The 25,226-nt window shown below is 50.6% G+C and overlaps 1 protein-coding gene across 1 annotated transcript; it reads left to right on the top strand.

Annotated features, from left to right (window-relative positions):
- The first annotated feature begins 8,145 nt into the window (after positions 1 to 8,145).
- LOC111157959 (endonuclease, poly(U) specific) lies at positions 8,146 to 22,975 on the top strand. The gene is made up of 10 exons (XM_022519718.1): positions 8,146 to 8,342; positions 13,088 to 13,210; positions 15,484 to 15,555; positions 16,013 to 16,147; positions 16,585 to 16,756; positions 17,153 to 17,352; positions 19,491 to 19,604; positions 20,230 to 20,336; positions 21,087 to 21,229; positions 21,854 to 22,975. The coding sequence occupies exons 1-10, from the start codon at positions 8,288 to 8,290 to the stop codon at positions 21,972 to 21,974; spliced, it is 1,242 nt and encodes a 413-aa protein (XP_022375426.1). The 5' UTR covers positions 8,146 to 8,287; the 3' UTR covers positions 21,975 to 22,975.
- Positions 22,976 to 25,226: the final 2,251 nt, after the last annotated feature.

The raw sequence follows: 25,226 nt of genomic DNA, 5'->3' as shown, positions 1-25,226 counted from the left end.
AATGCATTTCCAAAATGTATCCTGGTACCCTGCCTCGTACAGGAGTGCTAGGCTTCTCACACAGTGGCCAGGGCCGGGGGATGGACCCAAGGTCCCAGCCTGTCCAGTTGCCCTGTACCTTCACCCCACCCAATCCAGGCACCCCTCTCTGAGATTCTGAACTCTCCAAGCCCCAAGCCCCAAGCCCCGCTGGACAGGACACCTGAGGACAAAGGGGCTTGTAGCCCCGGTGATGAGTGACTATCGGTTCCTCCCAGTGATGATGAAAGCTGATCCTCTGAGAAGCCGAGTCTGACTCAGCCGTGCTTTGAGAGTATCTTCTTGGCCATGCTGGGGGCCTTCCTGGAGCAGGTGGCCTTGCCGGGGCCAGAAGGACTGCTGTTGCTGGTGGTAGGTGGCACACTGGGGAAGAGGCATGGACCCAGTGACCCCCAGAGGAAGAGGAGGTCTGAGCTCAGAGCCCAGATCCACTTTCTATTGGAAAGTGTGGAATTTCAGTTGTTCGTTCAGTTGTTCAGCCTTTGACCCATGTGGACCCTGGGTGAAGAGCCCTACGCTTACGGCCTCGTCTGACTCTGCCTGACACATTCTTGGCCCTTGGGGAGAACTCAGGGCCTCTGTTTTCTTGCTGGGGTGTGAGTCGTGGGCAGACAGAGCCTTCTCTGGGTTGCCAAGTGGAGGAGAATGTAGGCTTTCCTGGCACTGAGGGGGACTGTAGCCAGCAGGGGGTGGAGAGAGGGTGACTTTTTGCTGGGGTCATGATAGCAAGGCATTTTTAGCTTACTCGGCCTCCCAGAAAAGCGCCCCATCAAGTCGAGTGGGAGGCGTGCAGGTGTGGGTCAGGGCCGTCCTCTGTGAGGGGCAGTGGGTCGAGCCCCCAGGAGCCTGGGCCTCAGCAGCCACATGGCCTCGACCTTGGGCAAGCCTCTTCCTCAAGGGTTTGGGGTATTCTCCCACTCTCAGTGTCTTGGCTTAAGCTGCTCAAGTCAACCAAAGAGAGGAGGGGGCACCAACCTCTCTCGGTCATAAAGCTGCTGACCCTCGGAGCATCTTCCCAGGGGTGGCCTCCGGCCAGGACCTCCTGAGGGAGGGAGCGCCAGCTGCAAGTCATTTTATTAGAAGGATTTCCAGAGAGTCCCCTACCCCTAAATATTACAGCCTACAGCCTCCCTGAATTCTAGTTGTCTCTACGCAGTCCTGTTATGTAAGTACGTACTTTGGGAAGATGCTAATGGTCTCATGGCCAAGATCCTCATCCTTCTAATGGCCACTTTAAGGGAGAAAAAGGAAAGGAAAAGCTCGAGGCAATGCATTAGGGGAATTTTGTTCCTCACTGAGGCTCCTAGCTCCCCTCTAGATCTGGCTTAGTCCTCTAGGTGGTGGCCCCACTCCCCAAAAATAAGTGGTCCCCTTTGGCAACCAAACCCGGTGAGCCAGACAGTGTGACTCACTGAGAGTCATCCCCCCAAACTGGGAAATACTCAAAAGTGAAATGCTTGAACATACTCAGAAGCACATTATATTCTTAAAATACAAATTTGGTTTTGCACTTATAAAAAGGAATCACATTATGAAGAGTTTAGAGAAACTGCCACTTTCTCATCCTTTGTGTTTGTCTTAAATGTCATTTTTTCACAGAGGCTTCCCTAACCATCCTATCCAAATTAGGTCTTTTGTGGCCCTGCCTTTTTATTTTTAATTGAAGTATAATTAACGTAGAGGGTTATATTAGTTTCAAGTGCACAGTATGATTCAGCAGTTCTATACATTACTCAGTGCTCATGATGGCAAATGTGCTCTTGAGTCCCCATCCTCCACTCTCCCCTTTGCCCCACCCACCTCCCCTCTGGTAACCATCAGTTTGTTCTCTGTAGTTAAGAGTCTGGTTTTTTTTGTTTGTCTCTTTTTCTTTTGTTTGTTCATTTGCTTTGTTTCTTAAATTCCACCCATGAGTGAAATCATATGGTATTTGTCTTTCTCTGACTTATTTCACTTAACACAGAGCCTCTAGATCTATCCATGTTGTTGCAAATGGCAGGATTTCATTCTTTTTTCTTTTATGGCTGAGTAATAGTCCACTGCAAAGATATGTGTATGTTTATATATGTATATATGTGAGTACTGTGTATATATATATATATATATATATATTAACGCTGCTTCTTTCTTTATGCATTCATCTCTCAATGGACACTTAGGTTGCTTCCGTATGTTGACTATTAAAAACAATACTCCAATAAGCATAAGGGTGCATATATCTTTTTGGGTTAGTTTTGTTTTCTTTGGGTAGGTACCTCCAGTAGTGGAGCTACTAGAGCATGTGGTAATTTTATTTTAAAAATTCTGAAAACGCTCCACATTGTTTTCCATAGCGACTGTCCCAGATTGCATTCCTACCAACAGTGTACGAAGGTTCCTTTTTCTCCACGATCTTCACCAACACTTATTTCTGGTCATTTTGAGTCTAGACATTCTGACAAGTGTGAGATGATATGTCATTGTGATTTCAGTACGCACTTCCTTGATGATGAGTGATGCTAAGCGTCTTTTCATGTGCCTGTTGGCCATTTTTATGTCTTCTTTGAAAATATGTCTATTCGGGCTCTGCCCACTTTTTTAGTTGGATTTTTTTTTATTTTTATTTATTTTTTTTTTACAGTATCGAGTTGTAGAAGTTCTTTATATAGTTTGGATGTTAACCCTTTATCAGACATATCACTTGCACATGTCTTCTCTAATGGTTTCCTTCGCTCTGCAAAATCTTTTTATTTTGGTGTAGTCCCAACAGTGTAATTTTGCTTTTGAATCCTTGCCAAGGTCTGGAAAAATGTTCCTATGGCTGATGTCAAAGAGAGCACTGCCTGTGTTTTCTTCTAAGAATTTTATGGTTTCAGGTCTCACATTTAGGTCCTTAACCCATGTTTTAATTTATTTTTGTGTATCGTGTAAGTAGTCCAGTTTCATTCTTTTGCATGTAGCTGACCCGTTTGTCCCAATACCATTTATTGAAGAGATGGTCTATTCCCCATTGTATTTTCTTAGCTCCTTTGTCATAGATTAACTGACCATAGATTTCTGGTTCTCTATTCCTTTCCATTATGTGTCTATTTTAATTACCACAGCTTTGTAGTATATCTTGAAATCTGGGAGTGTGGTACCTCCAGCTTTGATCTTCTTTCTCAAGGTTGTCTTGGCTGGCCCTGGTTTTGTTTTTTTTTTTTTAAACACACAGTATTCTGTTCTTGTTATGTGCCGGGAACTGTTCTAAGAGCTTCACAAGTATTAACTCATTCAATTTTCACAAGAGCCTTGTCAGGTACTCTTACTTGCTCTATTTTACAGTGATGGGGGAAACTAAGGGAGAGATCAGAAAACCTTCCCCGGGGTTGTATAGCTGGTGAGTGGTAGAATTGGGATTCGAACTCAGTAGTCTCAGCATTGGGTTCTGCTCCCCCAATCCCAGCTCTCCCTATGCTTTGTCCATTGTCTCCCTCCCCCTTTGGAGGCTGAACTTCTCGTCCTCGCATCCATTCTGCTTAGCAAAGTCAGGCGAATGAATAAAGGCTGAGAAAGAGGGAAATTGGCCATAAGCCAACTACCTTAGACACTAATTATGACAGTTTTGAAAGATGGTAGATCTTCACACCCTGGGTAGGAACCGCTCCTGCCAGTTCCACTGTTGTCTTTGGGAAGCCAGAGCGGCCACAGCTGTGCCGACACACCTGGGGCAAGAAGCTGGTGGGGTGCCTGGTGCCAGTGCCCCGCTCCTGCTCGGCGGCTCCCGGCCCTCCCTCCTGACCTTGCCCTTGCTCACTCCCTTGCTGTCTCTCTGAACCTCCTTATCTTGGTCTGCCTGTCTCATCTGCTTCTCTTTGTTCCCAGCTGTGCCTCCAGAGCCTCCCCCAAAACTATTGGGGTTTGAGGACACGAGACAGAAACTTTATTTTATAAACACCATTGGGTAGTGTAAAACAAACATTAACACAGCAGCCAAAGGGGGGGAAAAGTGTAGGCAGGTGGTTACTTTGGGATCCTAAAAAGTGGGATAAGGTTGAGTTATCTGTTACATTATGGATTCAGAAGCTGCTGGAGTCCTAGGTCCTGTCTGATCCCTGTGTTGGCTGCCCCTAGCCATGGTGATGCCAAGGGGTGGCTTGGGGGGAGGGGCATTAGATTTCTATGAGTTCCAAGCAAACCTGCAATATTGCCACAAACGGCGTGTTTGCTATGAAAACATTACACAATGAGTCCCTAGACCCCATTTCCACCCACTGCCCATAAGGCCCCCGAGGAAGCTTCCAGATCTCAAAGAGGGCCCCGTCTGCTCTCTCTGGCTCACCATCTTCCGTCAAGACTTTGTAACAAGTGGGGCTGAAAGGCTCAGTTTGCTCCTTCATTCATTCTTGGCCCCTTGTCCGTGTTGGTGGTTATTTAACAACATTCAATGAAAATACAAGAAAGTAGAGGGGACCCAGGAAGCAGAGGTGAAGAAGGAGCCTGTATGGATGAAAAGTTAAATGGCAGTGCGGGGGTTAACCAATGCCATGTTGGCCATACCACCGGAGGGGCTGGGATATCTCAATGGCGCCCAGGACAAATATCAAGAACTGAGTCCACAGGCAGGAGCGATTCCTCTGGTTGGAGGGCAGAAGTCCGGCTTCGCGGGAGGGTGGGTTTGCCCTGGGCCTGGAGGAGAGTAGGAGGTGGACAGCCCAGGGGAAGGCAATGCAGGCAGAGGACTGGCCTGTGGTTTGGCCAGCAGAACCAGAAGCACAGCCCGGGACTCTGGTGAGTGCCCTCAGTGGCACACGTCTGTCTGACTCATGCATCCACGGAACTTGGGGGGTGGTGAGTGTGATGCTGAGTATCAGGGCTGCCACAAACTTAAAAAGAAAGGCCTGGAAACCCAACGGTGGGACACAAACTACAAGCCAGTGTGAAAGCAAACCCCACGTGGAGCTATTCTAGAACATGTTCAGCGAGAGGGGACTTCAGACTGAGCTGGGTCACAAGTGACCAGATGTGGGTGACTGTCCAGGTCTCTATCCTGGGGCACTTCCCGGGCCACAGTGGGATGGAGCCTGGAGGTCTAGCATCTTCAGGGGCCAGGGGTCTGCTTGGGAGGGGTCTCTAGGCCTCCCCTGAGCTGGGCTAGCTGCAGGACCCATCCAGTTCTGGTCTTGTGCTGAAGTGACTGAGCCTTGGTTTCACAGAGGACAAGGCTGACCTTGGTGTATGTCCCCTGGGCCATAGCCTCTGGGTCCTGACAACCCCTCACCACCCCGGTAGCCCAGAGATGTGTGGGATCTAGTTTCAACAGCCATCTAATGCTGAGGCTTCTCTGTGCTCTGTCCCACGGGAAACCAATAGGTTCTACGAGCCCGTTTTCCAGCCTGGCCTGAATCCTGCCGGTCTGGAAATAGCACAGCACGGGCACCCTAGTGAGTGCTCAGCAAATATTTGCTCATGGAATTCCCATTCCCTACACTGCTGACCGCCTGACCTGCCTGCCTCCTGGATCCTTGCCCACGTGCCTTCACCCTTCACACCTGGCCTCACTTCCTGATAAGGCATCTCTGTGTGTGCTCTCGCCATGGGAATACCATCCACCATTCACCTGTCACCATCCCCTCCAGGCCCGAGTCTCCAGGACCCCACCTCCTATGACTCCCACCTTGCTGGCTGGCCCCCTGGGAAGAGCTTTGAATGGAGGGTGGAAAGCCCACGTGAGAACCTAACTGGGGGAGAACTTGGAAAGCCAGCCAGGCCAGCCAGCTGACTGGAACACCCTTTCCTGCATTTATCTCTATATACGCATATGTAATCTGATATGTGCATCTCTACATACGCATAGATAAATCGGATTTATCTATGAGGCATCTTTGCAGGAGTATACAGAGGTGTGTTCATACACTGGCTTGCTGGATTTTCCCAACTGTCCTATCTACTTTCCTCCACGTCAGCATGCATTGGCTTATACAGTCCCGGGGTTGCCCGAGAGGCACAGAGGCATCTGAGTGGAGGCAGGACAGCCTCTTAGGATTGTGCCAGGCTTGCAACTTCATAGGAGGAGTGGAGCCACGTGGCTGCTGAGGTCCCTTTCATTCCACATAATCTGAGTGCAGATCACTGTGCTTTGTAACCCAGACGTGGTTAAGTGGTGTTGATGCATTCTGCGGGACAATGTGGCATCAGTGCCCATTAGGACGGCGTCTGGTTGGAAGTCCTGCCGCATAACTTACCGATGTGCTCCTGGGGATACCTGCCAACCTTTCTGTGCCTCAGTTTCCTCCCCCGTGAATGAGGATAACAATAATACTCTGAAGGGTTGTAGAAGAGGGAAGGAGGGAGTGCGTAGGAGGTTCTGGCATGGGACTCCCCGGCACGTGCTCGGTCAGTGTTGGCTGTTGTCCTTAAAGCTGACATTGTGGTTCTTGTTTCAGACCTGGGTCCTCAGATGGGCCCTCAGATGGGCCCTCTGGCTCTATGGGGTCAGTGTCAACCATGCCTAAGCTCCCAGCCTTGCTCCTGCCCTAAAATTCCCGTGTTGGAGGGAGGAGGTGCTCCTGCCTGGAAGTTCCTTCCGACAGGCTGCTCAGCTGGACGGTAGGGCTTCCCCGGGCCGGACGGACTCCACACCGTCAGTCTCAGTGGGGTGCCTCCAGCCGGGCCCTTGGAAGGCACCGTCCACCCCAAATTCTGAGGGGTTGTTCTCCTGGCCCAGCCAGTGACCATCTCCTTTATTCCCTAAACTAACCAGAGTCTGAAATCCAGGTGTGTGCCGCCACCTGGCACAACCGCTGGCCGTGGTTGCAGCCCGCTCTCTACTTGGACTTGGACTTGACTGCTGGAGCAGTCCAGGCAGACTTTCTGCTTCTACTCCCTCAACCACCCTCCCTGCTCCATGAAAGGGCCAGGCTGATGTGTCAGCTGTGCTTCTGCTGTGAGTCTCTTGCAAGGCAGCTTGTCACAGCTGTCCTGTGCACCCCTGAGCGCCACGTGGGGTCTCATCTCTGCACTGAGAGTGGGGGGAGTATTCTCCCCACCCCACCACAGCGGCCCACCCTGGGTGTGGGAGGGAAGCCCCGAAATGAACTTGGCAGGGCTCATCAGGTTCAACCCTGTCATTCCAGAGATGGGGAAACTGAGGTCAGAGGGAGGAAGCATCCCATATTTCAAGCATGCTGGCAGAGGAGGACGTGTCCCCTTACTTCACCCCTGGAGAAAAGTCACTATAGAATAGTCTGAATGGTTCATCAGTTTTGCCTTCTTATATGAGGCTTTTCTTTTATTAAGAGGGCAGAATCTCCATGTAGCACGGGAAAGAACAATTTACTTAACAGATTTTGCCTTTAATAGGAGGGGGAACTTGGCAGTCCCACATTGCTGCTCCTGGGACTTGGGGAGGAAGGACTTGGAGAAGCCTCACCTCCCTGGGGAGGGCCCACGGGAAGACGAGTGTAAGTAGGGGATGAAAGGAGTGAGCTCCTGGGCCCCCAGGAGAGGAAGGATGGGTCCTCTGGCTGTCTCTGAACCTCTCACCCACCGCTGACCTCGTAAAGCTGGAACCTGTGAGAACCTGAACTGTGAGAAGTTGAGGTGCTGACTCAGTCAGAGTTAGAGACTATTTGCATATTATTTCTGGGGTCCTTGGGCTACATGTGGTTTGATGCTAATAAGAGCAGCCCTTATTTCTGACCCACACCTCCTGTATCCCTCCTTGGACTGACCCTAACACTTCCTTGAGCTTCACTGCCGGTCAAATTTGGAACAATCATCTCACTAGGTTTCTCATATTAGCATCAGGAACTCAAAGGTGAAGCCAGCCTGTAGCTCCCTGGAAGGCCAGGACAGTGGCTTGCCAATAGGTGGGTGTTTGGAGGGTATCAGCCACGGACCAGGCCATCAGTCTCCCACTTGGGATGGAGAACTGCACCCTCCCTTCCCCCAAACTAGGCCCATCTTGCTGTGTCTGCTTACATGACCTATTTTCTGGCCACAGCTAGTATTACCTGTTCTAAACATCTGGAATTACCTGCCTGCTTAGTCACCTTCCCTCTGGCTTCAAACAGCTGTCGGGCCCCACCCCCTCTCCACCTCTTATCCATCTAGGGTCCCTCCCTCCCCTTTTTCTTCCTGAAAGGATCTGGAGGTACCAGATCCACAAGTTCTGATGTCTTTAAAAGGATCAGCCTGGGCAATAAGGCTCATTTGAGAGCTGTGACATTCACCTTGACTCTAGTGAAAGTCCAACAGCCCATCCCCTTTTGGCTTCCAACTGGGCACCATGAGGGCCTGTGTGCCCCTAATAGTGGCCATACTCTTCAGCCTGGCCTGGGCTGGTAAGTCATTATCTGGTGGGGGTGCAACGGTCCTGCATAAAGAAGCAAAGAGTTGGGGAACTTGGTAGAGGTATGAGCAGAGTGGGACAAGGGAAGGTCAGCTCTGTCCTAGAGCCGTGGAGCGCCTTAGAATCCGTCCCTGTCAGAGTATAGGCGTTGTCTTTGGGGTGGAGGGGACTGGGAGCAGGGCTGAGGGACAAATGTCATTGGAAACCCCTTCATGAGTCCTTGGAGGACTAGACCCAGACATCCCTTGCTCCAGTCTGACTTTTGATCTCACCAAGGTTTGTCTGCGGGACTGCTGTGTGATGTAAAGCTTGCTGGGTTTGAGTGGCCTGGCTGCCCTTGGTCACTCTCTCCACTGCCTGTGGGTGGGTGGGTGAGGTTGTTTGGGGTAGGATCCTGCTCTGGGTAAAACCTCAGGAGATGGGCAGGCTCAGCGGGAAAAGGCCCTGGTCCAGAGGTGGGTCATGTGCTCTCTAGGCTATACAAATGGTCAATGGAATGGGCCTCCGACCCAGTGACTGAAGAACTAGAGCACGGAACTGGCCTATAGTTACTAGCGGTGCAGGGAATGGGACTGGCAGAAGGACAGCAATGTTTTCCTTGGTAGCTGGGCAGAGTGCTGGTGCTGATGTGTTCATTGGCAGTTGGTTAATGGGTGCAGAGGAATGGCGGCCAAGGGAGGGGCCTGAGCTGAGAGGTGTGGGGAGAACCCTCCTCTGCCCAGAGGAGAAAGAATCAGAGCTTGATGCCCACCCCACCCGACCCAGGTGGTTTCTTAAATCGGACTGTCGTAAGGATGAATTAAGATACTGTATAAAAAGCACCTTATGTGGAGTGAGAGCTCAACCAGCTGAGGTTTGGGTTATGAGTATGCTTGTACCTATTCCCGGCAGAAACCCTTGTTTCCAGTCAGGTTATATATGGAGACCCATGATGGGATTCCCAAACAGAAAACCTTTGGAGGAGAAAGCTGCTCCCAGGCCCCCCTGCACTGGGAGGGATAGGGGACCTCTACTCCGGCACCCGTGGCAGAGCAGCTGGGAATCAGCTCTGTCGGGGGCCCTGGGTGGTGGACAGCCAATGGGGAGGGCATGAGAACTTCTAGCTTAGTGTGAGCCAGTGGCCGCTCGGTTAGCCCATCCCAGTCTCAGGAGAGGAGAGCGACTTTAGACATTGGGTCCCTGGGCAGCCATCCTCGAGGACAGAGGCCACAGTGGCTTTAGAAACGCAGGTGGAGCCTTTGCTTCTGGGGGAGGAGGGCAATCTGATCTGGATGTGGGATGGACGGGGAGGCGTGAGTCCAATAGGCAATGCTGCCTTCTTTCCTAAGGTGGGCAGGAAGGGGCTCGGCTCTCGTCCTTCCTACTTCCTACATCTCAGAACTTAGATGCAAGACAATGAATCATATGGAGGAGTCACCATCAGCCTTAGGAGCCTGGTTGTTTTGGGTGAACTGGGGCAGGAAGCTGGTCCTGGAAATGAATCTTCTTGGTTGGCTAGGTCTCCAGTGAAACAGCCTCTGGGGCTCCTGGACAGGCACGGATGGAGGATGATGTCCCGATCCTCAGAGCAGCTAAGTGCTGGTGTAATAGCGACACCCAGGTTTGGGACCAGGCTCTCTGGGCAGGCAGCATGGATAGGGAGTGGAACTTCTGGCATATTGAAGTTTTGGAGAGTGCAGAGAAATTTAGCATCTCATGAGACAGGGGAGGCCCTAAGCCCTTCTAGGGGAATGGAGGGAAAGTCTGGGTCTGAGTCAGACAAGGCCAGTGTGAAGAAGGCCATGGCTCAGAGAGATGAGGCAGAAGGGCAAGGGGCTGATGGCTGCCGAAGCAGTGACTCAGTGCCTGGCCAGGGAGTGAGGCTCGCACAGGGCCCCGTGTGGCCCGCAGGCACAGGGTGGGGACACTGGAGTGAGGAGTTGGAGTGACTTGGTCCATTGAGTGTCCCCAGGACAGCCCAGCGAGGTACCTATGAGGAAAAGAAGTCCCTGCTACCTCTCCTCTCGCCCCTCAAATCCCAGGGTCGTCTCAAAGCAGACCAAGTTTATGGGGAAGGGAGTTCTCACTGGGGACAAAGTTCTTGAACAGAGATGACAAAGTCCACTCGGCCAGGGCCGTGGGGGGTGTTCTCCTGAGCTCCAAAGGGCTGACTAGTCACGTGGAGCCCTTCTCAGCCTGTGCCAGCTGCTGGAATGAAGTGAATTCTTTCCTGGGACTCTGCTGATCGGGCCCATTGTGAATGTTGCCTTGATTTGTCTGAATTTTCTCCCTTTGGATTCTGGGTGTTCTGCCAGGCTGACTGGGTAGGCAGCTGACTGAGTCTTCCTCCTGCCTAAAAATTTCTCCTTAAGGTCTTTGCATTTAGGTTCCAAGGAAGCAACATTTAAGATTCAGAAAGAGTTCCACTGAGCCTGAAAGGACAAGTGGCCTTGGGCCTGGTTGTTTTCAAGGACAGTCCACTGGATCAAAGGCCTGCCACATGGGAGGCCCTGGATCCAACTTGAGGCTGCCTCAGGACGTGGTTAACCTTGACCTGACACCTCTTTGATGTAGAGAATGCAGGCTCACAGCAATGACGTCAGCTAAGAAACTGTCAGCGACATAAATGCACGGACACCCTGGTCCAAGGGCTGGCCCAGCTGAAAGCCAGGGAGGGAGTCAGATAGATGACGTGCGTCCACAGGGAAGACTGCTCTAGCCAGTCTGAGCACTTGCTACGTTGGAGCTGAGCATGGAGTATTATCGCTGTTTATTTATCTAAGCAGCCCATGTTGCTAGTAAGGATAATGTACTGTACTAAGTGCTTTACAAATATCAACTCATTTAATGCTTATAAATATTCTATGAGATGGACTCCATTGTCATGACACTTTCACAGATAAGGAAACTGGGGCACAGAAGGTCAAATAACTTGCCCAAGAGTTTATTGCTCGAAAGCAGCTGAACCAGAATTCCAACCCCATGAAGTTTTGGCCCCAGAGTCCAGGTCAAGTTCTTTGCTCTGCCACCCGCATGAACACCATATAAACCCTAATCCCAGAATCCAAAGTAGTAAATAAACCCACAACCTTCATATTCACCTCCCACCCAATCCAGGCTTAAATCGAGATACGGCACCTATGTGGAGTCACCACTAGAACCAAAGCCCAAATCTAATCTAAGGCAAAAGTGGGATAATTTCTCTTCTCCTAGTCTTGACACACTCTTCAACCCTGGAGTCGCATTAAACCTATCCCCTTATTCCTCGGCCAAACAGCAATACAAAACTGTTACTTTATCGATAAATTTAACTCAAGCCCAAATCCTGACAGTAGCTTTTAATCCGAACCTAATGCACCGTAACTCTGGTCCAAATTAGGTTTCGGTTTCCACATTCACACAAATTCCGATGCTAATGGCGACTCTGACCCTGATCTTGACATCCTTCCTAGCCCACAGCCGGGCCCCTAAACCCAGCATTCATGAAATCCAAACCTCAGGAACCTCAAGTGGAAACAAAGACCCTGTAATTACCCTTAAGTCTCAGAATGGAAGGAAAGGGCCCCCGAAGCCAGCTGTCACCAAAGACACCTTCTGACACTGTCTTTGTTGGGGTGGGCATGGCGGGGGTTGTGTTTTTAAGAGTGGTAGTGAGCTTGTACCATTTCTTCCAAAATTTTTTGTCTATGCCCCTTGTGACCAAAAATTTGCTTCTGCAGGCCATGTGGCTGGAGTAAAGGATGTGGTCTGTGGTTACACAGCAGATCCTGTTCCAGAATCCAATTCTCATGTATACTTGTTCCCCACATGAGCATAAACTAATTCAAACCCTTTCCAAAGACTAGAAGAAACCGAAAGATGGGACCTGGGAGAAACAGGGTGCAGGGGAGACCAGGTGAAGGGGAGCAAAGAACAAAGGAGCAGAAGACATAAAAGGGGCAGGATGAGAGGAAGGGGATGCTTGGGGAGAGGGCAGGTGAGATCACTGGAGCAGTAGTGACCACCTTCACCTATGTGACAGGTGAATGATGACCTGTGGGTCATGACCAGTCCACAGATCTCTTTCGTTGGTCTGTGGAAATTTTTTTTTTAAAGATTTTATTTATTTATTTGACAGAGATCACAAGTAGGCAGAGAGGCAGGCAGAGAGAGAGAGAGAGAGAAAAGCAGGCTCCCTGCTGAGCAGAGAGCCCGATGTGGGGCTCCATCCCAGGACCCTGGGATCATGATCTGAGCCGAAGGCAGAGGCTTTAACCCTCTGAGCCACCCAGGCACCCCGGTCTGTGGAAATTTTTTAAAAATTGGAAAACTTCACATGAACAGGAAGGCTTCTCTTAAAAAACTAGAGGCTCTGGCAGCACTGAGCCTGCACCCCGACATAGCAGAAGGGGCTGGAGCTGGGAGTGGCTGTCAATTTCAGGCCGAGCGTCAGTTCCAAGTTTGTTACGGTCCCCACTGATTCCTACTGCCTCCTTGCTTTACTTGCTTCTCTTAGAGGTCTAGCCTCACTCAGCATTCAAGTCTGTGATCCTCATGTATATTATGAGCCCTTCAATACAGGGTGGGTGGGGGGTGGTGGGGATGAGGCTTCTGCCGGGGCGTGGGAGGCTGCCCATGTATTTCTCTGCAGCAGATGGCAATGATCTTCCCTGCTAGGTGGGCCCCATGCCCCTGTCTGCAAACCCTACCGCAGGGGGCACCTTGAGAGGGAGAATACGACCCTCACAGAGCTGAGTTTGTGAACTTTACTGCCCGTAGGAAAATTAGAGTCCTGTGCATCTCGCTGTAATGAGAAATTTCACCGGGACGCTGCCTGCCAGTGTGACCGCCAGTGTCCCCGGCATGGGGACTGCTGTGAAGACTATGAGCACGTGTGTACTGGTGAGGCTCCTTGTCGGGGGAAGGGTCTGGGAGGCACAGTGGGCCAGGCCATGCCCACGCCAAGACTGCCTGCAGGGGCGCTGGCTCAGGTGTCTGGCAGTTCAGAGCTGGGATCTGTGATGGATGACAGGGCTCCAGGAGCCCAAATGAGGACATCGATGAGCAGTGCAAGTCAGGATTTGTCAACTGCTTGTCCCAGCTATTCTAGGCTGTCCCCAGTCTAAAACCGCAACTTAATAGATGTTATTTATCTGGAATATCTATCTGAACTATCAGGATTAGCAATACTATTTTGGAAGTTTAAGTAATTCCAAATGCAGAAGAACAGTAACAAACATTAACATAGCATGTATCTCATGACCAACTGTAATTCAACACTTTACATCACCAAAGTGTAAAAAGGGAGTCGAACTCTCCAACCTCCGTGCCCCCAGGGAGCCTGCATGGTGTCACTGTGACTGTTGGGATTCACACACACCACTCTCCTGGTAATGAGTGGACCGAGCGGCTGGAACACCTTCAATCTGTCATTCCCTGTCCAGTGATTAAATGGGACACACACTACTCTCAGAGGCCAATTGTTTCTATGTTACTCTAATAGTTTTAAAGGTCATTTGAAAAAAAATTATTTTGAATAATCCCCTTGTTTGGATACTTCCAGTGTTTTAGACCGCCAGATAAATGGTCTTCTGCTTTAGGACATGAAGCCTCATTAAGTTCACTGTCAAACCAGGTGCCCTGACTCTCAGTTTGGAAAACATGATCGCTAGAGCCATGGTAGGTAATGGCTAGTAAGACCATGGCATACGGTTGTGCAGGTTGTACACTGCACAGGGGGACCTGGCTGAGAAGCCAAGTTGACCAAAATTGAGTCCATTCTTGCTAACCCATGTGCCTTGCTTGGTGAAGAGCTGTGTCTGCTGAGAGAAAGGAGTACCTTTTCCTAATTTTCCCAAAGGGGATATCCGCTGACCCAGCCATGTGCCCACTGAGCTGCTTCTACCAGAAAGAACCCTCATTCCATTTACATGAAAACACCATCTATACCAGCAGGAGTTCTGTTGATCAAGCCCAGGGAGGGAAACCCAGGTCCAGAGCTCAGTGCCAGAATCAGAGCCTGCCCCTTTCCCTTCGTCTTGTGCCCTATTCAACAGACACAGGAGAGCCCATTTAGCTTGGACCATCGGGCTGGCATTTCACAGCACAGACAAGACTTAGCTTGGGAGCCAGTCCATCTCCAAGCCTCTGATTTGCACTTCAGAATCCTTTTCCCACCGAAAAAATATGGATGACGCTTGAGACCCTAAATCAGCCCTTGAAAGTCTGTTTAGCATAACATTGGCGGAGTTAAGAACCAGTGGATGGTCAGGACTTAGAACACAGCCTGTCACCAAGGAAGTGATCAGAACACGTGTGTTGGCTGAACACATAGTCTGGCCTGTGGTTCTGATAACACAACACCATCCAGCAAGCTCACTAACAGATTCCTAATCACTTTGTAACAGTGTTGCTTCTCTGGGGGAAATTACCCCCACCATGTGCTGGAGAGGAGCTCCGAGTCCCCAGGAGCATCCTTCCTCTTCCTCCCCACCCCCACTCCACCCAGCCTGCAGGCCAAGGGAACAGGGCGGCAATATGAACGTCCTTTTCTGAACTCACCTCCCCCACCCCCTTCTCTGTGGCCATTGCCAAGTGTTGTAAAGAAAGAAGGGAAGTTGGTATCTCAGGAAACAGTTCTTAGAGTTCTTAGTCCCGGAGGGCCTGGGTGGAGTTCACCCTTGACTGTGACTGGGAGTTATTATAGTAAGGGATGTTCCTAAGCGAGGCCTTGTCATTTGGAGAGGGGCAAGCCTGTCCTCTATCAACGTATCTTGAAGAAAAGTCATACCTGAATCAGGGTTTTCAATCCAGAGGGCACCCCTTCCTGCCTCCCCTCCTCTATGTACAGATGAACACACTGAGCACCAGAATGCTGAAGTGGCAAGGAGCATTGTCACCTGGGGAAATATTTTTCACTTTTTAGAACAGTTTCCAGTCATCTGTCCCCTTCTGTATTCCGTTTTTATTTATTTATTTAGGGCACTTTAAAAGCACTGCATTTATTTCCATATTAATCAAACTGTCTTACATTTTTAGTTTGTCTCCTTGTTCATTGTGCCTCAGCCTTTCTTCCATTGCACGGCTTGTCCTGGAGGCTGGGGGAACTGGGAATCGGACATAAGGGGAAGGGAGACCTTGGGGGTGGCTGGTGACTCTACTTCTCTGACCTACAGGAGAAGAGGGCCCCGAAGAGCCAGAGCCATTCCTGGAGCTGGAGGAAGAGCCGGTGGAGACCCCAGCTGGCCGTGAGTCTGCCTTTCTAAAAGGGAGCCTGCAGGCTAAAGGCAGAGGGACACGAGAGGTGACAAGGAGGAGGCAGCCATCCCAGCGGCAGCAGGCACAGTCCTGAGCTAGAGGGACCCCAAACCCAGCACCCGGAGGTGGAATGAGGGCTGGCCTCTGCAGCCTGCGGTTTAGGCAGGAAAGGGAGCCTGAGGGCTATGGAGGGAAGTGGAAGAGATTTTATTTTTAGGGTGGGAAGATTATAAAAACAACAGGCCAGAAAGTAGAGTTTGGCCTCTCCGCAAGGCAAGGGCTTCCTGACCGTGGAGGGTGTGTACCAATTCAGCCTGTTTGTTTTCCTTCCCTGGAGATCTTCAATAGGAGTGCGGAGGGCGAGGCTGGAGAGGGAGGGGGGCGTCGGGCTGGCCCGGAGAGACCTCTAAGGGTCTGCCACCCACATACTTCTCCCTGTGCTCTCAGACCTGTACTCAGCACCCAGCTCCTGCCGGGACCGCTGCCACGAGGCCTTCGACAGGCACCAACCATGCCACTGCAATGCCCGCTGCCCAGAGTTTGGGAACTGCTGCACGGATTTCGAGAGCCTGTGTGGCCACGGTCAGTCTCCTGCTCCCTTTAGCACAGCCTCAGAGATGGAGGAAGTCTCCAGAGCGATAGTTCTGCAGGTGCGCTCGCTGGAGCAGCGTATCAGTATCCTGTGGGCATAGATTAGAAAGGGAGACTCTAGGAATTCCCCCCAGACCCACTGATTGGACACTCTGGGGGCAGGGCCCCCAAAACTGTTTTAACAAGCCCTCCAGGTGATTCTGGGGCATGCCCACATTTGAGAACTTCCCAGAGGTGGGGGCAGTGTGGGCATTTTGCAGGCAATGCTATGTGCCTATTTTAAGGAGCCTTTGGGCCCGAGGTCCCTGCCTTCCAACCACTAGGGTGATGGACTGCAGCTTCCTTCCCTGGCTGTCTGCTTCTGGAAGGTGCCCAGGGGAGGCCCCGGGCCTTCCTTGGGCTGAGAACCCCCTCCCCACTCCTCCTAGAGGGCTTCTCCTACAGCAGTGATGCCATAACCAAGGAGGAGCTACAGAGCATCTCTGAGAAGATCTACAGGGCGGATGTCAACAAAGCCCAGAAGGAAGACATCATTCTCAACAGCCAAAACCGCATCTCGCCCTCGGAGACCAGAGACCAAGTGGACCGCTGCCCAGAGCCGTGAGTCCCCTTCACTCTCCCTGCACAGTGTCCCCCCACCCCCAGCTTCACTTCTTTGCCTGCCTCAGCTCTTTTCTCCTCAGGCAGGATGGAAGGGAGAGAAGGAAATAGGTCTCCAGGGACAAAGAAAACCATCTTGAGGGGCTGTGGGTATCCAGTTGGGAGGGTTTCTGTGACTGACTGGGCTGAGAAGAGAGCTGAGCTTCCAAGAGCTGGAGTGGGAGAAGAGAGCCGCCTCATGCACACCCTTCAAGAGGAGCTGAGGTCCTGACTCTGCTCCGGACCTCCACCTTCTCGTGCCTGCCCTGACCTGTCTGGCTGCCCCTGCAGGGGCCGGGTGGGGGTGGTCCTGCCCCATGTTCAGGCCTCCCTCACGCCTCCCTCCACCTCCTGCAGGCTCTTCACCTACGTCAACGAGAAGCTGTTCTCCAAGCCCACCTACGCGGCCTTCATTAACCTCCTCAACAACTACCAGCGGGCCACGGGCCGTGGGGAGCACTTCAGTGCCCAGCAGCTGGCTGAGCAGGACGCCTTCCTCAGAGAGGTCATGAGGACGGCGGTCATGAAGGAACTCTACGGCTTCCTCCGTCACCAGAGTGAGTGAGCGACCCCAAGCCCCACAAGGCAGTGCTCAGGACAGGAGAGCCTGGCAGCCCTGGGCCTCCATGGTGGGGAGGTGAAGCGAGCAGGGGGCAGAGTTGTGTAGTGGCCAGCAGGCCTCTGGGAGGGCCAGGAGGGACCCTGGGCCTAAGTAGTGGAAGCAATCTCTGTCTGGTTCACAAGTCACCTCTGCTCTGATTTACTCTGAGCGGCCTCGTGGATGCCCACCATGCACTGTTCCAGTCTCAGGCTCTCTGCAAGCAGGGGAGTCATCCCTGTCCCTCCCCCAACTCAGCTGATCCCACAGGCACGTCGGGTCCCTGATTCTCCTTCCTCCTGCTCCAGGTCCAGGAAGGCTTGCAGGCTTGTCCCACATTTTTGCTGGGGAAACAGCAACAGAAAATCACCAAAAGCTTTTACCGGGAGGGGTTCTGGCTAGCTCGGCTCGGGATAGGGACACATTTGAATCAGACCAAAAAAGGTTTGAGCCGCAGGAGTTCTTGGCAGGGGGCTGTGTCTGTTCGTGTCCTGCAGATTCCTCTCCTGAACTCCAGGCAGCTGGGCTGGGCCTCATGGGCAGCTCTGTCAGGGTCTCCCCTCTGCTCACAGCGGCTGCCTTCCATCCGCCCGCCTTCCCTTACGTGTGAGTCACCCGCGGCTTTTAGGTGAAGCGGGTGACGCCCGAGCACCCGGGTGAAGAGGGCGCGATCCCGCACCGCCCCCTGGCGGTCCTCTGCCGCAAACACGAGCGAGAGTCTTGGCAGTCAGGGCAGCCCTCCAGCTTTCCAGAGAGAAGCTGGGGGCCCACAACAGGCTGATGACTTGTCTGAGCAGGGCGAAGTCGTGAGCAGAGCCCTGTCTGGGACCCAGGGATCCCATACTGAGGCCGGGCTGTTCCATCACGTCTCTCCCTGTCCAAACCCAGATTGTCCTTCAAGTTGCAGCTCACATCCCACAAGGCTGGGTCTGCACCTGCCCCAGCTCCCCGCTGCCTTTCAGCATCTCCGCAGCATGTCATCAGAGGTCAAGGGCTGGGGGGGTGGGTAGCCCAAAATAGCTTTGGGCCCGAGGGGGCCACTTGTTAGTGGTGCAATCCTGGGCAAATGACCTTACCTGTCAGAGCCTTATCTGTGAAATGGGATCTTTGTGGATTAACGCACGTGAAGCACTGGGGAAATGGTATGAGCCATTCAGCCTGTGAACCCATTCTGTTATTGTGTGTACATTTTGTCTCATTTTCTGACTGTGTTTTAAGTCCTAGAAAGGCTAGCAGATGTCTGGTGTCTCTTTGGTGTCCTCCACACACAGTTCTGAGCGGCAGTCAGTATCTGATGGCTCCCTGAATTAGAGCTCCAGCCCCGGCCTTCCCACTGGGGCCCAGCTGCCTCGTTTCTAAACTGGGCATAATTGGTATCAACTCTATGTGAAGATTCAATGTGAGGACTGAAAGCACTTAAAACAGTTGAGGTCCATAGAACGTAGACAGTAAATTGAAATATTTTTGTATTGTTACTTTTTGACTGATGCCCAACTCTCTGGCCATGGCTTGTGAGGCCTGGTGGCTGCCTACTTCTCGGACCTCCTGTCCGACCCTTCCCCACTACGCTCACTGTGCTCCAGCCACCCTGCCTTTCCCTTAGCTCATTGAATACGGAGCCCAGGTTGTCTTAGAGCCTTGCCCCTGTTGTCCCTTCCACATGGAAGACCATTTCCCCCAGATTTATCCTGCAGGTCTCTGATTAGGGCTACCTTCTCAGAAAGGTCTTTCTGATCTTCCTTTCTAGAAGAGCCCAACCCCATCCCAACCCCACCTCCAGCCGTCATGGGACACTCAGTTTTATTTTCTTCATAGCGCTTATCCGCAATCATATTGTTTATTATTTGTCTTTTCCGCTGGAATGAAACTGTGAAAGCAGGGATCTTGTCCTTGCTGTTCCCTGCTGACTCCTCAGCCTGCAGATCGGGCTTGGCACAGAACAGGTGCACTGTGGGTAGTTACAGAATGGACAACTGAATATCTTTGTTGGTTGAACCCCTGTGTCTCTTAATGTGCTGGAGCAGTTGGCTCTTCCCCGCTTCCCAGGACCTGGTCCCGCCTTCCCCTCTCTTAGGTCCTCTGTGTTCTTCCCCGCAGACCGCTATGGCTCCGAACAAGAGTTTGTCAATGACTTGAAGAACATGTGGTTTGGGCTCTATTCAAGAGGCAATGAAGAGGAGGACTCGAGTGGCTTTGAACATGTTTTCTCAGGTGGGATCATTATGCCTGGAAAGAAAGAGTTGGAGGAATGAAGAGAGACTGCTTCCCTCAGGAGGAGGGCGGCATCAGGCACTGAAGAACTTGCAGCCAAGCCTGTTAGCAGGGATGGACCTGTTCACCCCCAAGCCAAGAGGAAGGGGTCTGAGGAGCTGTTTTTGAGGGATAGTCTCCCGTGGAGTATCTAAAGGGGAAAGGAGACCAGACACTAGGGCTCCCAAGGGCACACATAGGAAAGGAGCTGGGTTCGGGGGCAGGGTTGGCTACTTCTGAATGGTCCTCTGCTTTCCAAGAGGCCCATGGTCTTTCTCCCCACTGTCCCAGCCCATAAAGCTCCCACCAAGCTTGGCTTGCTACTGGAGAAATGGCTGAGAGGAGATTGGTCGCCCAGGCCAACCAGGAGGAGGAATTCTCCCAAGGCCTTTCTGAAAGGGGGCAGGGAGGGCTTTCTTGGGTGAGAGTTAGGGATGTGTGGCATGCTGGGGAGTGTGGGCAAGAGGCTAAGCAGGTGTGCATTCTATGAGCCAAAGTCTCAAAAAGGGGGACAGCCTTGGCAGGGAAGGGGTGCAAGAGGTTGAAGGGGAGGCCCAGATCACCCACCTTGAACTCTTCATTATAGGTGAAATCAAAAAAGGCAAGGTCACTGGCTTCCATAACTGGATCCGCTTCTATATGCAGGAGAAGGAGGGCCTGGTTGACTATTACAGTCACATCTACGATGGCCCCGTGAGTACTGGGTGCTGACCCGTGGGCTGGAGAAGCTTATTAGTACCCAGACTTCCTACCCTCACTCTGCGCTCCCAGCAGCCAGACAGGCCTCTCGCCCTGCCTCTTGTTGGCTGCCTAGCAGGGATGGTGAAGATGACTTCCTGATCTGGTGGCCGGTGGGTTTAGGCAGTGAGGACCCTGAGATTCCCTTCCAAACAGTGAAGGCTCCAGACCTGCAGAGGGCAGGAGGCAGAGAGCACTATCCCTGGATGGGAGGCTGGGGGCAGGGGAAGATCTTCAGAGGGGAACAAGTCTCAAAGGTATGTAATGACCTCCTACCTGAACTTCTTTAGAATGTGGCCTTGGCTGGAAATTTCAGCCTGGCTAGTCGGAGTTCAACTCCTTACATTTTAGAAAAAAGAAACTTTTGCTGCCCTGTGCCAGGAAATAATTGGGGGACAATAAATTGTCTTTCTCCTCCACATGTGATAGCTACAAAGGAAGCATTATGGTCCCCGCTACCTTGGCGTCAGTCACAGGAAAGCGGGCTCTGGCCTCTTCGGGAGACTCATGCTGGCGGCTCCGGACAGTGGGTCCAAGTAGGGCTCAGACCCCTTAGCCGGGGAGACCGTTTCCTTGGTCGATGTAAAGAATCCAGCCTCCCCAGAAAACTCATGCAGGCCCCTCCTGGGGGCTGCTACTATGTGCCACCTGTCTGGCAGACTCCACTCATGGTATTCACCAGGTCTCCTTTATTACTCTCTGCAGTGGGATTCTTACCCCGACGTGTTAGCCATGCAGTTCAACTGGGACGGCTACTACAAGGAGGTGGGCTCAGCTTTCATCGGCAGCAGCCCTGAATTTGAGTTTGCGCTCTACTCCCTGTGCTTCATTGCGAGGCCTGGCAAAGTGTAAGTACTGGGCCAGCCAGGCCTGGGGAGCAGGCTGGAGCCACAGGCTGTCCTCAGCCAGGACAATCAGGAGAGCTGGATTCTGCAACTCCGTGGCTTGGATAGACCACCCCTCTGCACCTCAAGTTTTCTCACTTGGGAAATAAGGTTGTTAGATAAGGCTGGTGGTTGCCAACCTTTACCTCAGTGGCAGAACCATCACCTGAAATCTTATGCAGAACCGTCATAGGTCAAACAGTTAGAGATGCACTTGCCCTGGTGCTCCAGGCCTCTCTCTTCGGTCCCCAAGGCTGCTAGGGGGAACCCCAGAGCCCCAGAGAGTATAGCTTGAAACCACTGGGCTTCATCTCTTCTAACGTTTGAGGACTTTGGGTCCTACTATGTCTGAAACCCTAAGCAGACATTTAATTTCTGGGGGTTCAGCTCTAGAATCTGAGATTTTAGATTACTGCTCTGGGAAAAAGGAGCCCTTCTGAAGGGCTGCCTGTGCATGGGGAGTGGGAGGTAATGGCTAAAGAAAGCTGGGGCAGTTCTCCGCATGGGTTGGGCTTGACCTCCCTAGTCAGGGGATGGGCATGGGGAGACATGATGGGCCCCTATGACTTGGCCATCTTTCCTCCACAGATGCCAGTTAAGCCTGGGTGGCTATCCCTTGGCCATCCAGACCTATCCCTGGGACAAGTCCACCTATGGAAATGGCAAGAAATACATCGCCACGGCCTATGTGGTATCTTCTACTCAATAGAGCTTGGAGCCCAATGGGGCATGAGAGCAGTGAGAGTTTCTGCAGGATGCAGGGGCTATCTGCTCTGGGCTGGAGGAGGCTAGAGGAGACTGAGAGGGATTCCCAAGTCTAGAAATGCCCTTATGGTTAACAGAGAAAAGTACAAATAAGAAAAATGGAGAGGAACAGTCAAATCTTTGTGCTCCAGCATTTTGGAAAGAGAGTCCAGACAGAGAAGATGGGAGCCCTCTGTGGCCCTTGGCCCTGATGGGAGGTGAAACCATAAACAAGTCCTTGACCTCTCTAGGCCTCATGTTTCTTTTGAATGTAAAGGGAAAGGGTTTGCCCCCTTTCTTCTTTTTGGAGTTGGTGAGAGGGCAAACCTGATGATATCATTACTGTGAAGGTGTTCTCAATTGTTCTTAAAAAGAACAGCAGATAAGAATTCAAGGTCACTATAATGGCTGTTATCATACACAGCTTTGCAAACTGCAATTCAGCCCTATGTTGGGGCCTCAAAGAACTCTGACCATGGAAATCAAGCAGTGGGTAGTTGGTCTTTTCTTGGGTTATAGCCTCTCAGGACAGGGTCTGGGAGAACTCTGATGCTTGATGGAGAGGAGAGTGGGTTGACACAGTGAGTGAGCTTGGGAGGGAGTGAAATTCTCCAGGCTAGCTCAGCAACTGCATCAAGAAGCTTTCTACTTGTAGATGTTAGTGTGGTACAGAGGTATATTTTGATCCCACATAGTTTGTGAGAGAGTTCCCCAAATAGGAGGAAGAAAGGAACTTGGAGCTTGGTGACATTAACAATTATTTTAAGGCTAATCCAGTAGCCATAATTTGCTGGAATTACTCCAGATTTAAAGACCAAGGAGAGTGGAGCTCCCTGTTCCAACCTCAATTATGCATTTCTCCTCCTGTGGCCTTAGGGAGAACCAGACACTGTCCCACAGAACTAGGCTTGAACTATGGTTTACAGGGTTTGAGTCTCCAATTAAAGTCATTAAGGAAAGTTGAAATCAATCTCCTCTTTGTATATGACCCCCCCTCAACTGTCTGTCCCCCTCCCTGCCTTTTCCCCGGAGTGGAGAGTGATGTTGCTGGCTTCTGTGGCTCTTCAGGATGGTGTGGAGAATGTGGTATCTCAAATCCCAGAGGACTGACTCATCAAGTCTCTCTAGCCAAGAGAGGAAGAGAAGCCTCCTGGTTGATTTGTAACGTGAAGAGTAGAAGGAGGGAGGGCACTTATGACTTCTGGTTCCACATATAAGGAGCTTGGAAGTCGCTATTCCATCCTAACAACAAGTGGAAAACTGAACAGACTGAAAAATCAACAACTCTTCTTGGATCTGTAGGAGAAGAGAGGACTCAAGCAAACCAGGGCCCTCAAGATTAGAAAGTCAGGCAAATATAGATTGGAATAAGCTTGGAAAGATAAGCTTGCTGGAGCAGAGACTCTCCTGCAGAAAGGCATTGCAGAAACCAGTGCCAGGATAGGAAAATGTGAAAGGGAATAGATGAATTGCCTGAAGGAGAGGCAGTGCAGACTACTCTGAGTTCAAAACCCCAGGCGAGCCAGGGTTAGGGGAATGCCACAGGATTTTGAGACTCTGGGAGCTCCGCCAGGTTCCCATAGTGTGTACCAGAGAAAAACCTTCCCGGGCTTCTGGCACAGGGAGGAGAAGTGGAACCATTTTGAAATAGCAAGAGCACTCTGTCCTTGTTAACAAAGCCTGCCCTTGGGGGAGACTTGTTAGCTGTTGGCTGACCTGCTAGAATATTACCAGAGTTTAACTCACCAGGGGAAGGGAAAAACCCAACTCCACCCACGTTAGCCATCCTCTTCCACACAAAGGGGGCAAAAACCTGAGAAACGCTTGTGAAGTTCACAATCCAGAGGTATAGGCTCACTAAAACACTGAGACCCAAACACAGGACTGTAGAATGCTACCACCCCCCACCCCCAACATTACCAAAGGCCGATTTACCATGCCTGGCAATTGAGAAAAAATTACAAAGCATATCAAAAGGTAAAATAAGATAATTTCAAGAGCTAGAGCAAACATCAGAAACATGGCAGGGATGTTATAATTTTCAGATAGGAAATTAAAGCAACTATTATCAATATGTTAAGGGCTATAATGAGTAAAGTAGATAGCATGTAAGAACTGATGGGCAATGTAAGCAGAGAGATGGAAATCCTAAAAAGAACCAAAAAGAAATGCTAGAGATGAAAACACTGTAACAGAAATGAAGAATACTTCGATGGGCTTATTAGTAGACTGGACACATTTGAGGAGAGAATCTCTGAGCTTGAGGATATCTCAATATAATCCTCAAAAAACAAAAATCAAAGAGAATAAAGACCACAAAACAATGAAAACAGAATAGCCAAAGACTGTGGGACAACTACAAAAGTATAATATACACATAGTGAGAATGCCAGAAGGAGAAGAAAGGGAGAAAGGAACAGAAGAAATATTTGAAACGATGATGACTGAGAATTTCCCCAAATTAATGTCAGACATCAAACCAGAGATCCAGGAAGCTCGAAAAACACCAAGCAGAATAAATGTCAAAAAACCCCACTATATTTTGATGTATCATTTTCAAATTACTGAAAATCAAAGATAAAGAATAATTGTGAAAGAAGCCAGAGTTGTGTGTGTGGGGGGAAATCTTACCTACAGAGGAGCAAAGAAAAGAAATACATCTGACTTCTCCTCATAAACCATGCAAGCAAGAAGAGAATGGCACGAAATATTTAAAATGTTAAAAGAGGGCCCCTGGGTGGCTCAGTTAGTTGAATGTCCAACTCTTGATTTCAGCTCAGGTCACGATCTTGGGGTCATGAGATTGAACCCTGCATCAGGCTCTGTGCTAAGCACAGAGTTGTATACTAATATGTATTATGGACATATACATATATATTTATTCTCATATATAAGTGAAATGAATAGCAGGTACAAGGGATGAGAGAGAGGAATTAGGATTATTTTGTTATTATAAGACACTCACATTACCCTTGATGTGGTAGAGTGTTATCTGAAAGTGGACATGGACTGATGTTGTAAATGTGTATTGCAAACTCTAGGGCAATGACTAAAAAAAGTAAAAAGTATAACGGATTTGCTAAGAAAGGAGAAAAAAGGAATCATATGAAATCCTCAATTAAAAACAGAAAAGCCAGAAAAAGAAGGGAAGACAAAAATAGGAACAAAGACCTAGGGCAACAAATAGAAAATAGTAATGAGTATGACAGATATTAAT

Source organism: Enhydra lutris, unplaced genomic scaffold, assembly GCF_002288905.1.
Source record: "Enhydra lutris kenyoni isolate GAN:26980312 unplaced genomic scaffold, ASM228890v2 scaffoldscaffold56, whole genome shotgun sequence".
NCBI classification, from domain to species: Eukaryota; Metazoa; Chordata; class Mammalia; order Carnivora; family Mustelidae; genus Enhydra; species Enhydra lutris.
This window is presented reverse-complemented; position numbering and strand designations above follow the sequence as displayed.